At 43.4% G+C, this 14,809-nt stretch overlaps 1 protein-coding gene across 1 annotated transcript in view; it reads right to left on the bottom strand.

Moving 5' to 3' along the window:
- LOC110494797 (NACHT, LRR and PYD domains-containing protein 12) overlaps positions 1-14,809 on the bottom strand; it is a 30,807-nt gene that overhangs the window by 9,752 nt on the left and 6,246 nt on the right. Inside the window, 10 exon segments of the mRNA XM_090206463.1 lie at positions 1,678-1,724; positions 2,944-3,096; positions 4,229-4,433; positions 4,436-6,343; positions 7,340-7,562; positions 7,688-7,772; positions 8,040-8,156; positions 8,696-8,812; positions 9,352-9,468; positions 9,659-9,752. Coding sequence (XP_090062589.1) covers positions 1,678-1,724; positions 2,944-3,096; positions 4,229-4,433; positions 4,436-6,343; positions 7,340-7,562; positions 7,688-7,772; positions 8,040-8,156; positions 8,696-8,812; positions 9,352-9,468; positions 9,659-9,747 — 3,061 coding nt within the window. The 5' untranslated portion in view covers positions 9,748-9,752.

Consider the following 14,809-nt stretch of genomic DNA (forward strand, 5'->3'; position numbering starts at 1 on the left):
TTTATTAACTCTATTTATTTGAACTGCATTGTTGGTTAAGGGCTTGTAAGTAATCATTTCACTGTGAGGTCTACTACACCTGTTGTATTCAGCATTTCACTGTGAGGTCTACTACACCTGTTGTATTCAGCATTTCACTGTAAGGTCTACTACACCTGTTGTATTCAGCATTTCACTGTAAGGTCTACTACACCTGTTGTATTCAGCATTTCACTGTAAGGTCTACTACACCTGTTGTATACAGCATTTCACTGTAAGGTCTACTACACCTGTTGTATTCAGCATTTCACTGTAAGGTCTACTACACCTGTTGTATTCAGCATTTCACTGTAAGGTCTACTACACCTGTTGTATTCAGCATTTCACTGTGAGGTCTACTACACCTGTTGTATTCAGCATTTCACTGTAAGGTCTACTACACCTGTTGTATTCGGCATTTCACTGTGAGGTGACAAATAACATTTGATTTGACTTTTGATTTGAAAACCAGGTGTGTTGAATTTAGGCAATCACTAAACTGATCAATTAGCTCAGTTGTTCAGGTGTGGTGCCTAGTTGGAACAAAACCCTGCAAACTTACGGCACTCCAGGGCTGCATTCCAAACACTTAACAGACACACCCTCTCCCCTCAGCCCTCAAATTTAAGCGGACACTTTTGATGGCGTATCACGACGTCTGACGAGTTTACACTTGCAGGCAAAGGGGCGAGGAAGGAAGGAATGCATTTTAAATGGACCGCCCTTGCCCTGAAATTCGTCACTCGTTCGTCCCGCGATAATTGTTTTTTCAGCCGCTGGTAGCTTGTGGGTGCTTTATATGCCCTACAGTCAATTATGATTGCATGTTTCCTTATTTTAACTGTGTAATTATTAATATACGCATACTGTATGATAGCTAGCAAATTAATTAGCTAACTGACGTTAGCCTGCCTAGCTGGAACTTCTGAAGAATTTCCAAAAGCTAACCAAAGAAAAATATCATTCATTTTACGAAACGTGTTTGTGCATTAGTGGCACAATTTCTAACTTATTTCCATTTGTTTTTACTTACACTTGTATGTTGACTCCATATTGACGTTGAGGTTTTGGTGAACTTTTCTTAGCGGATGTACAATCACCGCAAATTGAATTATGGAGTGTTTCAGGCCCTGAAGTGAACAGAATTGTGCACTCGTAAACTCCATTAAAAAGGAAGTCAGAAGGACTTATATGGCCTCGGGGATTCCCCCAAGGGTAAGTGGACGAGGGTGTGTCTTTAATGAGTTTGAAATGCAGCCTAGGAACAGGGTTGCCAAGCCCTGCCCTAGAGTCTAGGAAGAAACGCAGCCTAGGAACAGGGTTGCCAAGCCCTGCCCTAGAGTCTAGGAAGAAACGCAGCCTAGGAACAGGGTTGCCTAGCCCTGCCCTAGAGTCTAGGAAGAAACGCAGCCTAGGAACAGGGTTGCCAAGCCCTGCCCTAGAGTCTAGGAAGAAACGCAGCCTAGGAACAGGGTTGCCAAGCCCTGCCCTAGAGTCTAGGAAGAAACACAGCCTAGGAACAGGGTTGCCAAGCCCTGCCCTAGAGTCTAGGAAGAAACGCAGGTCACTATATGGAACTTGAATCAGAACTTTGCGTCAGAGCCTCCACAGCCCTGTTTCAGCTCAATACATTTTTTAACTTAAGCATTCATCACTTACATTTTTTAAGCCCAGGTTGTAACCGGAGCGCTTCACCATTGTCCAAACTGTAAAAGATTATGTAAAAAATAAAAAAAAGGATAAAAAAAAAGATAATGATTCATTATTATCAGACTTACACACATGAAGTGTTGGGATTAGTTACTCGTTACATTTAACAATATTACAGACAATATTACTGGAAAGTAACACATTATATTACTAGTTACATTACTTTCATGAAAAAAAATATCAATATCTCACTGTTTGTTTGACTGTCGGGAGGAACAAGGCGAGCCTCGCCCACTCTACCAAATATAGGCTGCTTACTAACTCAGGTTTGATCACTAGTTCCTCCTTCCATCTGATAGGCTGGTTACTAACTCAGGTTTGATCACTAGTTCCTCCTTCCATCTGATAGGCTGGTTACTAACTCAGGTTTGATCACTAGTTCCTCCTTCCATCTGATAGGCTGGTTACTAACTCAGGTTTGATCACTAGTTCCTCCTTCAATCTGATAGGCTGCTTACTAACTCAGGTTTGACACACAGGAACATACTCATATGCATGCAGACACACAGGAACTCACTCACATGCATGCAGACACACAGGAACTCACTCACATGCATGCAGACACACAGGAACTCACTCACATGCATGCAGACACACAGGAACACACTCACATGCATGCAGACACACAGGAACATACTCACATGCATGCAGACACACAGGAACTCACTCACATGCATGCAGACACACAGGAACACACTCACATGCATGCAGACACACAGGAACACACTCACATGCATGCAGACACACAGGAACATACTCACATGCATGCAGACACACAGGAACACACTCACATGCATGCAGACACACAGGAACTCACTCACATGCATGCAGACACACAGGAACACACTCACATGCATGCAGACACACAGGAACTCACTCACTCACATGCATGCAGACACACAGGAACTCACTCACATGCATGCAGACACACAGGAACACACTCACATGCATGCAGACACACAGGAACTCACTCACATGCATGCAGACACACAGGAACACACTCACATGCATGCAGACACACAGGAACTCACTCACTCACATGCATGCAGACACACAGGAACTCACTCACATGCATGCAGACACACAGGAACACACTCACATGCAGGCAGGAACACACTCACATGCATGCAGACACACAGGAACACACTCCCATGCATGCAGGAACACACTCCCATGCAGGCAGACAATACTGATAGAGGCAAACACTCAAAATACTTGAGTTTCTCCAGTCCTGCAGAGAACAGCTTCAGTGCTGAGTCTTCTGGGTGATTGTAGCTCAGGTCCAGCTCTCTTAGATGTGAGGGGTTTGACTTCAGAGCTGAGGCCAGAGAAGCACAGCCTACCTCTGTGACCAGGCAGCCTGACAGCCTGCAGAGAGTTGATCATCATTTCTACACGTAAGCATTTCCACATTACACACCAACATTATTTTATATACGGACTGCTAAAATCTTAAGTGGGCAGCTATCTTTTCATTCTTTTTGCCAGATAAACAACTGCAATGAAAACATTATTATTTATTTTTTTACAAAAGAGAATGAGTGGTTTATTGTACATTGATTTGAGTTAATACATCTCTTCCTATAACGAACATGACAAGGAAGCAGTCTTTTTTTTTAAACAAAATACAGACTGGGAGCAGTGAATACTCAGTTCTCATGCCCAAATATATTAGGCTGGTACACACTAAGAAAAGAGGGTTCCTCAAGGGTTCTTTGGGAAGTGTGATGGTTCTATGTGGAACCATAATGACTCGCAGAACTCGTTGAGACCTTTAATGGTTCTTTGGGAAATGTGGGACCTTTAATGGTTCTTTGGGAAATGTGGGACCTTTAATGGTTCTTTGCGGTTCACAAAAGGGTCCCTTTCCTCTTTGAGTGATGATTAAAATGTAGGGGTGGTGGCCCATTCTAATATTTTGGGGCGTGGTTTGCAAACACAGCTCTTCTTGTGCACCCGTGAGAGTGTTTGCCAGTATATCTCATGTTGTGTTAGGCCATCACATGACTGTGGCCTGTGACGATGTCTTGGGATAGCGTCACATACTGTATGTCCTTCTGTCAATTGAGAACGGTTGAGTAACTCAGTAGTTCATAATGATCTCCTCAGAGACTCCCTGCTGTTACAGAACTAACAAACCTGATTCAACCTTTTTTAAATGTATATAATATGGATAGCCAGAATTTTAAAAATATATATGTGTGGTTCTTCAATAGGATCTATCTCTATAGAACCATTCTCCATAAAGGTTTGATAAAGAACCATAGAAAGGGAACCCTTTTTTTTGGGGTGATTATGAAAGAGTTCCTTATAGGTTCCATTTAGAACCTTATTAGCATGGTTCTTTATAGAACATTCATAAAAGGTTCTATAAAGAACCAAAATGGGATCCACTATGGCAACAAGCCAAATAACCCTTTTTTTTTTGGGGCACAGAAGCGTTTGTGCTTAGTGTGTATCAGCCTTCAGTATAGTGGAACTATTATAAGTACATGTTGACCTCAGTGTCTCCAGTTGACAGTGTGGACTCTCCAGTCCAGCAGAGAGCAGCTTCACTCCTGAATCCTGCAAGTCATTGTTACTCAGGTCCAGCACCCTCAGCTGGGAGGAGTTTGAGCTGAGAGTCGAGGCCAAAGAAGCACAGCAGCTCTCTGTGAGGTTACATCCATTCAGCCTAAATGGAAAGTAGAAATAGGAAATGTTCACAATTGTGTGCGTGCCATGTTATTTGATTTAAAAAAAAAAAACAGTAATTATGTTTTATTGTGGTGTAAATATAAACATTATTTCAGATGTTTACGTTTTTAATATCCATGTACTTACAGTGCTGTTCTGGAGGCTTTGACCACTGGCAGCAGCCTAACAAGACCTTCCTCTGATCTGGAGTATTTCTTCAGGTCAAACACTTCCAGCTTCTCTTCTGAAGTCAGCAACACAAAGACCAGAGCTGACCAATGAGCAGATGAGAGGCTGGCTTCTGAGAGACTTCCTGATCTCAGGTAGCTTTGGATCTCCTCCACTAAAGAATGGTCATTCAACTCATTCAGACAGTGGAACAGATTGATGCATCTCTCCGAGGTGGGCTTGTCCCTGATCTTTGCCTTGATGTACTTGACAATCATTTCATTGGTCTGTGAGCTGCTACTTGTCTGTGTCAGTAGGCCTCGTAGGAGAGTCTGATTGGACTTCAATGAGAGGCCCAGAAGGAAGCGGAGGAACAGGTCCAGGTGTCCACTCTCACTCTCTAAAGCCTTGTCCACTGCACTCCTTGCCAGGTCGATTAGACGGTTGTCAATAGACAGTGTCCGCAGCTTGGCAGAGGTTGATTGCGGATTGGCCATTAGATTCACGTTGTTGTTGACGGCTGAGAGGAACACATACACAGCAGCCATGAACTCCTGGATGCTCAGATGAACAAAGCAGTATACCTTCTCCTGGTACAGCCCATTCTCCTCTCTGAAGATCTGTGTGCACAGTCCTGAATACACTGATGCCTCTCTGACATCAATACCACATTTGTTCAGGTCTTCCTCATAGAAAATCAGATTGCCTATCTCCAACTGTTGGAAAGCCAGTTTCCCCAGTGACATAATGCTCTCTTTATCCCAGTGTTGATCGATCTGCTCTTTCCCTTCAAACTTCACCATTGTCTGTTTGGACTGAAATATGAGGAAATACATGTACATCTCAGTCAGAGTCTTGGGCATCACTCTTTTTTCCGTCTTCATTATGTTCTCAAAAACTGTAGCAGAAATCAAACAGAAGACAGGTATGTGGCACATAATGTGGATGCTCCTTGATATCTTGATATGTGAGATGATTCTGCTGACCAAATTCTCATCACTGATTCTCTTCCTGAAGTACTCCTCCTTCTGTGGATCGTTGAACCCTCGTACCTCTGTCACCTGGTCAACACACCCCGGAGGGATCTGATTGGCTGCTGCAGGTCGAGAGGTTATCCAGAGGAAAGCGGAGGGAAACAGATTCCCCTTGATGAGATTTGTCAGCAGCACGTCCACTCAGGTAGACTCTGTGACATCAAAACAGATCTTGTTGTTCTTGAAGTCTAGAGGAAGTCGACACTCATCCAGACCATCAAGGACAAACAGAACGTTGTACTTGTCATAGTTAGAGATTCCTGATTCTTTGGTTTCCATGACAAAGCGATGAAGAAGTTCCATCATGCTGTGGTTTCTCTCCTTCATCAAATTCATCTCCCGAAAAGAAAGTGGAAATATGAATTGAAGCTCCTGGTTTGCGTTCCCTTCAGCCCAGTCCAGAATGAACTTCTGCACAGAGACTGTTTTTCCAATGCCAGCGACTCCCGTCGTCAGCACAGTTCTGATTGGTTTATCTTGTCCAGGTAAGGGCCGAAAGATGTCATTGCATTTTATTGGTGTCTCATGTGTTGCTGGTCTCCTGGACGCTGCCTCAATCTGTGTCATCTCATTTTCATTATTGACTCCTCCACTTCTACCCTCTGTGATATAGAGCTCTGTATAGATCTTACTGAGAAGTCTGGAGTTTCCTTGTTTCGCTATTCCCTCCAATACACATTCAAACTTATTTTTCAGATGAGATTTTAGCTTACGTTGGCTCTTCATGGCAGGTGTATCTAAAAAATTTAAAAAAACAATGCAGAGGAATGATGATCAGAGGAATGATGATCAGAGGAATGATGATCAGAAGAATAATGCTCAGAAGAATGATGATCAGAGGAATGATGATCAGAGGAATGATGATCAGAGGAATGATCGATCCCGGTAATCCTTTTTTACATTAATTCATATTTAATTGATTTTTTTTTTAAATAAATAAAAATGTACTGCCATTTTGTATCAGCTTTTTGTTCTTTGACTGTTTTTTTAAAGAATTATTGATGAATTGGTCATCTTGAATGAAGCAAGCTTGGGGACTGTTTGTATTTTAAATGATTAGAATGCCACATTGGGGCGGCAGGGTAGCCTAGTGGTTAGAGCGTTGGACTAGTAACCGGAAGGACTAGTAACCGGAAGTAACTGGAAGTTAACCCACTGTTTCCTAGGCCCTCATTGATAATAAGAATTTGTTCTTAACTGACTTGCCTAGTTAAATAAAAGATAAATAAATAAAAAATATTCTCAGAGTAGCTTCACCAACATTGACAATTCATTGATTTGTTGTTGTTTGTACATGTATGCAAAATAAAGCTCAACTAAAACATGTTACTAGAGTTTTGATTTACTAGATCTAGGATCTCAAGATGAGAGTCTGAACACTGTTTTGAACATGTATTATATATTTAGCGTACGACTAAGATATTTATTTTTTATCTTTATAGGCAAGTCAGTTAAGAACAAATTCTTATTTTCAATGACAGCCTAGGAACAGTGGGGTTAACTGCCTTGTTCAGGGGCAGAATGACAGACCTTGTCAGCTCGGGGATTTGAACTTGAAACCTTCCGGTTACTAGTCCAACGCTCTAACCACTAGGCCACCCCGCCGCCCTGGTGGGAAATTGTACAATCTAATTATAAGCACCTAACTTAATGAGATTTTTTTTTAAACCAACACACTTTCTTTGGCTCGCGTATCATAAATTGAGCCTTAAACTACATTTTGAGAAATTTACTTTTCTCCAATTTGTCAGCGAGCTCCATCTGGTTAATGTTCCTCAGGATGTACAGTGAGATGTCCAGAGCACCCTCTCGGGCAATCCTCTCCGGTTTATCCACGTCTTTGTCCTCTGTCTGACTCCCGAAGAATACTGGGTGATCTGAACTCTCAGAACATAGAATCCTGTTGATATTCTTCAACTCATTCTTCACAAATGTGATGACATTTTCTTCAAGTGACTGGACACAAAAATACACGAATTCAGATCAAAAGAATACCAATGTAATTTCAGCATATTGTAAAACTATGCTTTTATATCACGTTTCTTTACTGAGGTAATCGAGACCAATGTAAAACATCTCACTTTTAGTATAGCGGGCAGGTCTTGTTGATGACTCTGGGCAGACTGACCACTAGGAATCTCTGACTTTGGTCTGTTCTGTTTGTGTCTGTGGACAAAACCACAAGATTATACACCTTACCCTACATACAGTAACTGGAAGATACGCACACACACACGCACGCACGCACGCACGCACTCTCTCTCACACACACACACACACACACACACACACATAGGCTACAGTGTACAAAAACACATACATGTACACACACACATAGGCTACAGTGTACAAAAACACATGCACTCACACACACACATGTACACACACACAAACTGTCATGGATGATCTACCTGAGTAATGCATTTCTCATACCTTTGTTTCGTAGAACCATCTCTCTTCCTGAAAAGCACTGGATGTCCCATAGATTGGTCACTCTTCATGGACACACAGCTAGTTACAGGTGAGACTGGTCTCTTCTGCTGGATTGGGCTTCAACACAACAGAGACAGACATTCAGCCTCTAATCTGTTCTGTGTAATGATGATGATGATGTCACAAACTGTAAAGGTTCAGACAGAACATACATGTATGCTATTGTAGACACACAGATACACACACACACACAGAGATACACGCACACACACAGAGAGAAACACACACACAGAGAAACAAACACAGGCAGACACACAAACACACACACGGACACACAAACGGACACAGAGAAACATGCACATAGAGAAACAGACACACAGAGAAGCACACACACAGACATAGACAGACAGACACACAAACACAGACAGACAGACACACACACAGACATAGACAGACAGACACACAAACACAGACAGACAGACACAAACACAGACAGACAGACACACACACAGACACAGACAGACAGACACACAAATACACACACGGACACACACAATATACACACACACGTAGGCTACAGTGTACAAAAACACATGCACTCACACACACACACAAACTGTCATGGATGATCTACCTGTGTAATACATTTCTCATACCTTTGTTTCGTAGAACCATCTCTCTTCCTGAAATGCACTGGATGTCCCATAGATTGGTCACTCTTCATGGACACACAGCTAGTTACAGGTGAGACTGGTCTCTTCTGCTGGATTGGGCTTCAACACAACAGAGACAGACATTCAGCCTCTAATCTGTTCTGTGTAATGATGATGATGATGTCACAAACTGTAAAGGTTCAGACAGAACATACATGTATGCTATTGTAGACACACAGATACACACACACACACAGAGATACACGCACACACACAGAGAGAAACACACACACAGAGAAACAAACACAGGCAGACACACAAACACACACACGGACACACAAACGGACACAGAGAAACATGCACATAGAGAAACAGACACACAGAGAAGCACACACACAGACATAGACAGACAGACACACAAACACAGACAGACAGACACACACACAGACATAGACAGACAGACACACAAACACAGACAGACAGACACAAACACAGACAGACAGACACACACACAGACACAGACAGACAGACACACAAATACACACACGGACACACACAATATACACACACACGTAGGCTACAGTGTACAAAAACACATGCACTCACACACACACACAAACTGTCATGGATGATCTACCTGTGTAATACATTTCTCATACCTTTGTTTCGTAGAACCATCTCTCTTCCTGAAATGCACTGGATGTCCCATAGATTGGTCACTCTTCATGGACACACAGCTAGTTACAGGTGAGACTGGTCTCTTCTGCTGGATTGGGCTTCAACACAACAGAGACAGACATTCAGCCTCTAATCTGTTCTGTGTAATGATGATGATGATGTCACAAACTGTAAAGGTTCAGACAGAACATTCATGTATGCTATTGTAGACACACAGATACACACACACACACACACACAGACAGACAGACAGACACACACACTCTCTATCTATCCCTTTCCTCCCACCTTTCAGCTTTTGAGTTGGAGTCATGTTCTCCAGAGAGACTCATCTTAGAGGCAGTGCCCCACTGCTCTCCCTCCTCAGAGAGACTCATTGAACCTAACCAAAGACATGAAGCAGAACGGTACAGTAACGTTAGGCAAAAATCCAGACGGTCATGAAACACAACAGTTGAAGCACAATGAGGCACAATAACATTAGCCATACAAAGCTCCTCTGATCCAAGGTCAATGGTAGCTTGTTGGTTAGAGCATTGGGCCAGTAACCAAAAGGTTGCTGGATCGAATCCACGAGCTGGCAAGGTAAGAATCTGTCATTCTGCCCCATGAGCAAGGCTCTTAACCCACCAGCCACCGTGCTTCTACACCTGCATTGCTTGCTGTTTTAGGCTGGGTTTCTGTACAGCACTGTGAGATATCAGCTGATGTAAGAAGAGCTTAATAAATACATTTGATTGATTGATTGATTGATTGCTATTCCCCGGGCGCCAAACATGTGGATGTGGATTAAGGCAGCCACCCGCGCCTCTCTGAGGGGTTGGGTTTAATGCAGAAGACACATTTCAGTTGAAGGCATTCTGACCAGGTATCCTCCTTTTCCCTGACATACAGACTGTTGCAAGTGTCTTATCAATAAACCCAAGACACAGTACAGTGAAACAAACTGACACTTTGACATAAGTACAACATTTACATGTTTGTCCTTTAGCAGAGCAATTTACCAGTCAGTGCATTCATCTTCAGATAGCTAGGTGAGACAACTACATAGCAGAGCAATTTACCAGTCAGTGCATTCATCTTCAGATAGCTAGGTGAGACAACTACATAGCACAGGCTTAGTCAGTGCCTTCATCTTCAGATAGCTAGGTGAGACAACTACATAGCAGAGCAATTTACCAGTCAGTGCATTCATCTTCAGATAGCTAGGTGAGACAACTACATAGCACAGGCTTAGTCAGTGCCTTCATCTTCAGATAGCTAGGTGAGACAACTACATAGCAGAGCAATTTACCAGTCAGTGCATTCATCTTCAGATAGCTAGGTGAGACAACTACATAGCACAGGCTTAGTCAGTGCATTCATCTTCAGATAGCTAGGTGCGACAACTACATAGCAGAGGCTTAGTCAGTGCATTCATCTTCAGATAGCTAGGTGAGACAACTACATAGCACAGGCTTAGTCAGTGCATTCATCTTCAGATAGCTAGGTGAGACAACTACATAGCAGAGGCTTAGTCAGTGCATTCATCTTCAGATAGCTAGGTGAGACAACTACATAGCACAGGCTTAGTTATCTTCTACGAGGGGTCCTCAACAACATTCAGCCTTCCTCTGTTACCTTCCACCAGGGGTCTCCAACAACAAGGTGACCTTATAACCGTCATACCGATAGTGATGAGTCATGACAGCAGTCAAATTCCACGGTCATCTCCTTTTATTCACTCTGGACATGTGTTAGTAGTACCCAACTCGCTCGTGATCATCAGGCCGCTAACGGCCTGGTAGTCAGGGATCTATTATCCCTCTAACCTCTCTGACATCAATGCAAATGAGATGGGAAAATCACATCAAAACACTTATCATCAAAACAGTATCATGCTTTTAAAACTCACGTTAACTTGTGCTCGATCAATTTGAAGAAAGTGATGCTTTCTAAGGTGATGATTAATTAAAAACACCCATATTACAGTTTATTCATATGCACAGGCCTATATGAGCCCAAGCCTGAAAAAAAAAACTGATATAAAATAATCATCGTGGATGGACTGGTTAATATATACTACCATCCAAACCTTACATCCATGAGTCTGGAAGAGGACGTATAGGCCCGAGGCGATGATGTTGGTTGCTTACAGAGTTAGCCTACAATTATATTGAATTTGTAGGCCTATTTCATTTTCAATAGTCTAGTAATAGGGAATTAGTTATATTATCATATCTAATAGGCTGACACGTTACCTGTAATAGCTGCAGAATATCTCACCACCGGGTACGTTTCCAACTCCTCCTCTCTCTCTCTCTCCTTCTTGCCTTTCTCGAGCGCGCAGAGAAAGGGGCTGTCAACGGTTTAATGAAATGCTTTGTGGTGAAAACACGAGACTTATTATTGTTCCCGAACAGTTTTCCAAATGAAGTGCGAATCTGTACACTCACCCATTCAGGTCAGAGTGTTTTCGTCATCCGAAGGGAAAATACGAATGTTTCGGAGGACGTTTTATTTTTCAACAGTAACACGTACGTCTGAATGTTGTGCCTGTATCAAAATGTAACTTGCAGGGAGGGGTTTATTTGTTTTACATGCTGTGTAATAATAGGTCATTACCACTAATTACTTCCTGTTACTTTGATAAGTTTCAGACATTTGTTCTACTGTATAACTGTTACTATTCTTCAATGTTTAGAGTTATGTTGTGTATTGTTTATCGAGCTGGGACCGAAAGACTGAAAAACAGCTTCAATCTCAAGGCCATCAGACTGTTAAATAGCCATCACTAGCCAGCTACCACCAGGCTACTCAACCATGCACCTTAGAAAGCTGTGTCTTCAGAAAATATTAAAGACTTTCCCCCCTTTACTTTTTCCACATTTTGTTAAGTTACAACCTTATTCTAAAATGGATTACATGTTTTTTTCCCCTCATCAATCTACACACAATACCCCGTAATGACATCACAATACCCCATAATGACATCACAATACCCCGTAATGACATCACAATACCCCATAATGACATCACAATACCCCATAATGACATCACAATACCCCGTAATGACATCACAATACCCCATAATGACATCACAATACCCCATAATGACATCACAATACCCCATAATGACAAAGTTAAAACAGGTTTGTAGAACATTTTGCAAATATATTACAAATAAAAAATGGAAATATTACATTTACATAAGTATTCAGACCCTTTACTCAGTACTTTGTTGAAGCACCTTTGGCAGCGATTACAGCATTGAGTCTTCTTGGCTATGATGCTACAAGCTTGGCACACCTGTATTTGGGGAGTTTCTCACATTATTCTCTGCAAATCCTCTCAAGCTCTGTCAGGTATTATTGGAAGCGTTGCTGCACAGCTGTTTTCAGGTCCCTCCAGAGATGTTAGATCAGGTTCAAGTCTGGGCTCTGGCTGGGCCACTTAAGGACATTCTGAGACTTGTCCTGAAGCCACTCCTGCGTTGTCTTTGCTGTGTGCTTAGGGTTGTTTTCCTGTTGGAAGGTGACCCTTCACCCCAGTCTGAGGTCCTGAGCGCTCTGGAGCAGGTTCTCATCGAGGATCTCTCTGTACTTTGCTCCGTTCATCTTTCCCTTGATCCTAACTAGTCTCCCAGACCCTGCTGCTGAAAAACATCCCCACAGCACGATGCTGCCACCACCATGCTTCACCGTAGGGATGGTGCCAGGTTTCCTTCAGACGTGAAACTTGGAATTCAGGCCAAAGAGTTCAATCTTGGTTTCATCAGAACAGAGAATCTTGTTTCTCATGGTCTGAGAGTCTTTAGGTCCTTTTTGGCAAACTCCAAGCGGGCTGTCATGTGCCTTTTACTGAGGAGTGGTTTCCGTATTGCCACTCTACCATAAATGCCTGATTGCTGCAGAGATGGTTGTCCTTCTGGAAGGTTGTCTCATCTCCACAGAGGAACTCTAGAGCTCTGTCAGAGTGGCCTCCCGAGTGGTGCAGTGGTCTAAGGCACTGCATCGCAGTGTTAGCTGTGCCACTAGAGATTCTGGGTTAGAGTCCAGGCCCTGTCGCAGCCGGCCGCGACTGGAGCGGCGCACAGTTGGCCCAGCATCGTCCGGGTTAGGGGAGGGTTTGGCTGGCAGGGAAGTCCTTGGCGGGCCAAGCTCAGTACACGCTGGCTTCCGGGTTAAGTGTGCATTGTGTCTAGAAGCAGTGAGGCTTGGTTGGGTTGTGTTTTGGAGGACGCACGGCTCTCGACCTTTGCTTCTCCCGAGTCCGTACGGGAGTTGCAGTGATCAGACAAGACTGTAACTACCAATAGGATACCATGAAATTGGGGAGAAAGAGTGACCATCGGGTTCTTGGTCACCTCCCTGACCAATGTCCTTCTCCCCCATTTTTAAAGGTTTTATTTAACCTTCATTTAACCAGGCAAGTCAGTTAAGAACAAATTCTTATTTACAATGACGACCTACACCGGCCAAACCTGGACAACGCTGGGCCAATTGTGCACCACCATATGGGACTCCCAATCACAGCCAGTTGTGATACAACCTGAATTTGAACCAGGGTGTCTGTCGTGACACCTCTAACACTGAGATGCAATGCCTTAGACTGCTGAACCAGGATGTCTGTCGTGACTCCTCTAACACTGAGATGCGATGCCTTGGACTGCTGAACCAGGGTGTCTGTCGTGACACCTCTAACACTGAGATGCAATGCCTTAGACTGCTGAACCAGGGTGTCTGTCGTGACACCTCTAACACTGAGATGCGATGCCTTAGACTGCTGAACCAGGGTGTCTGTAGTGACACCTCTAACACTGAGATGCGATGCCTTAGACTGCTGAACCAGGATGTCTGTCGTGACACCTCTAACACTGAGATGCGATGCCTTAGACTGCTGAACCAGGATGTCTGTCGTGACACCTCTAACACTGAGATGCGATGCCTTAGACTGCTGAACCAGGGTGTCTGTAGTGACACCTCTAACACTGAGATGCGATGCCTTAGACTGCTGAACTAGGATGTCTGTAGTGACACCTCTAACACTGAGATGCAATGCCTTAGACTGCTGAACCAGGGTGTCTGTCGTGACACCTCTAACACTGAGATGCGATGCCTTAGACTGCTGAACCAGGGTGTCTGTCGTGACACCTCTAACACTGAGATGCGATGCCTTAGACTGCTGAACCAGGGTGTCTGTAGTGACACCTCTAACACTGAGATGCGATGCCTTAGACTGCTGAACCAGGATGTCTGTCGTGACACCTCTAACACTGAGATGCGATGCCTTAGACTGCTGAACCAGGATGTCTGTCGTGACACCTCTAACACTGAGATGCGATGCCTTAGACTGCTGAACCAGGGTGTCTGTAGTGACACCTCTAACACTGAGATGCGATGCCTTAGACTGCTGAACTAGGATGTCTGTAGTGACACCTCTAACACTGAGATGCAATGC

Source organism: Oncorhynchus mykiss, chromosome 17, assembly GCF_057628025.1.
Source record: "Oncorhynchus mykiss isolate SJ-2025 chromosome 17, ASM5762802v1, whole genome shotgun sequence".
Classification (NCBI taxonomy): Eukaryota; Metazoa; Chordata; class Actinopteri; order Salmoniformes; family Salmonidae; genus Oncorhynchus; species Oncorhynchus mykiss.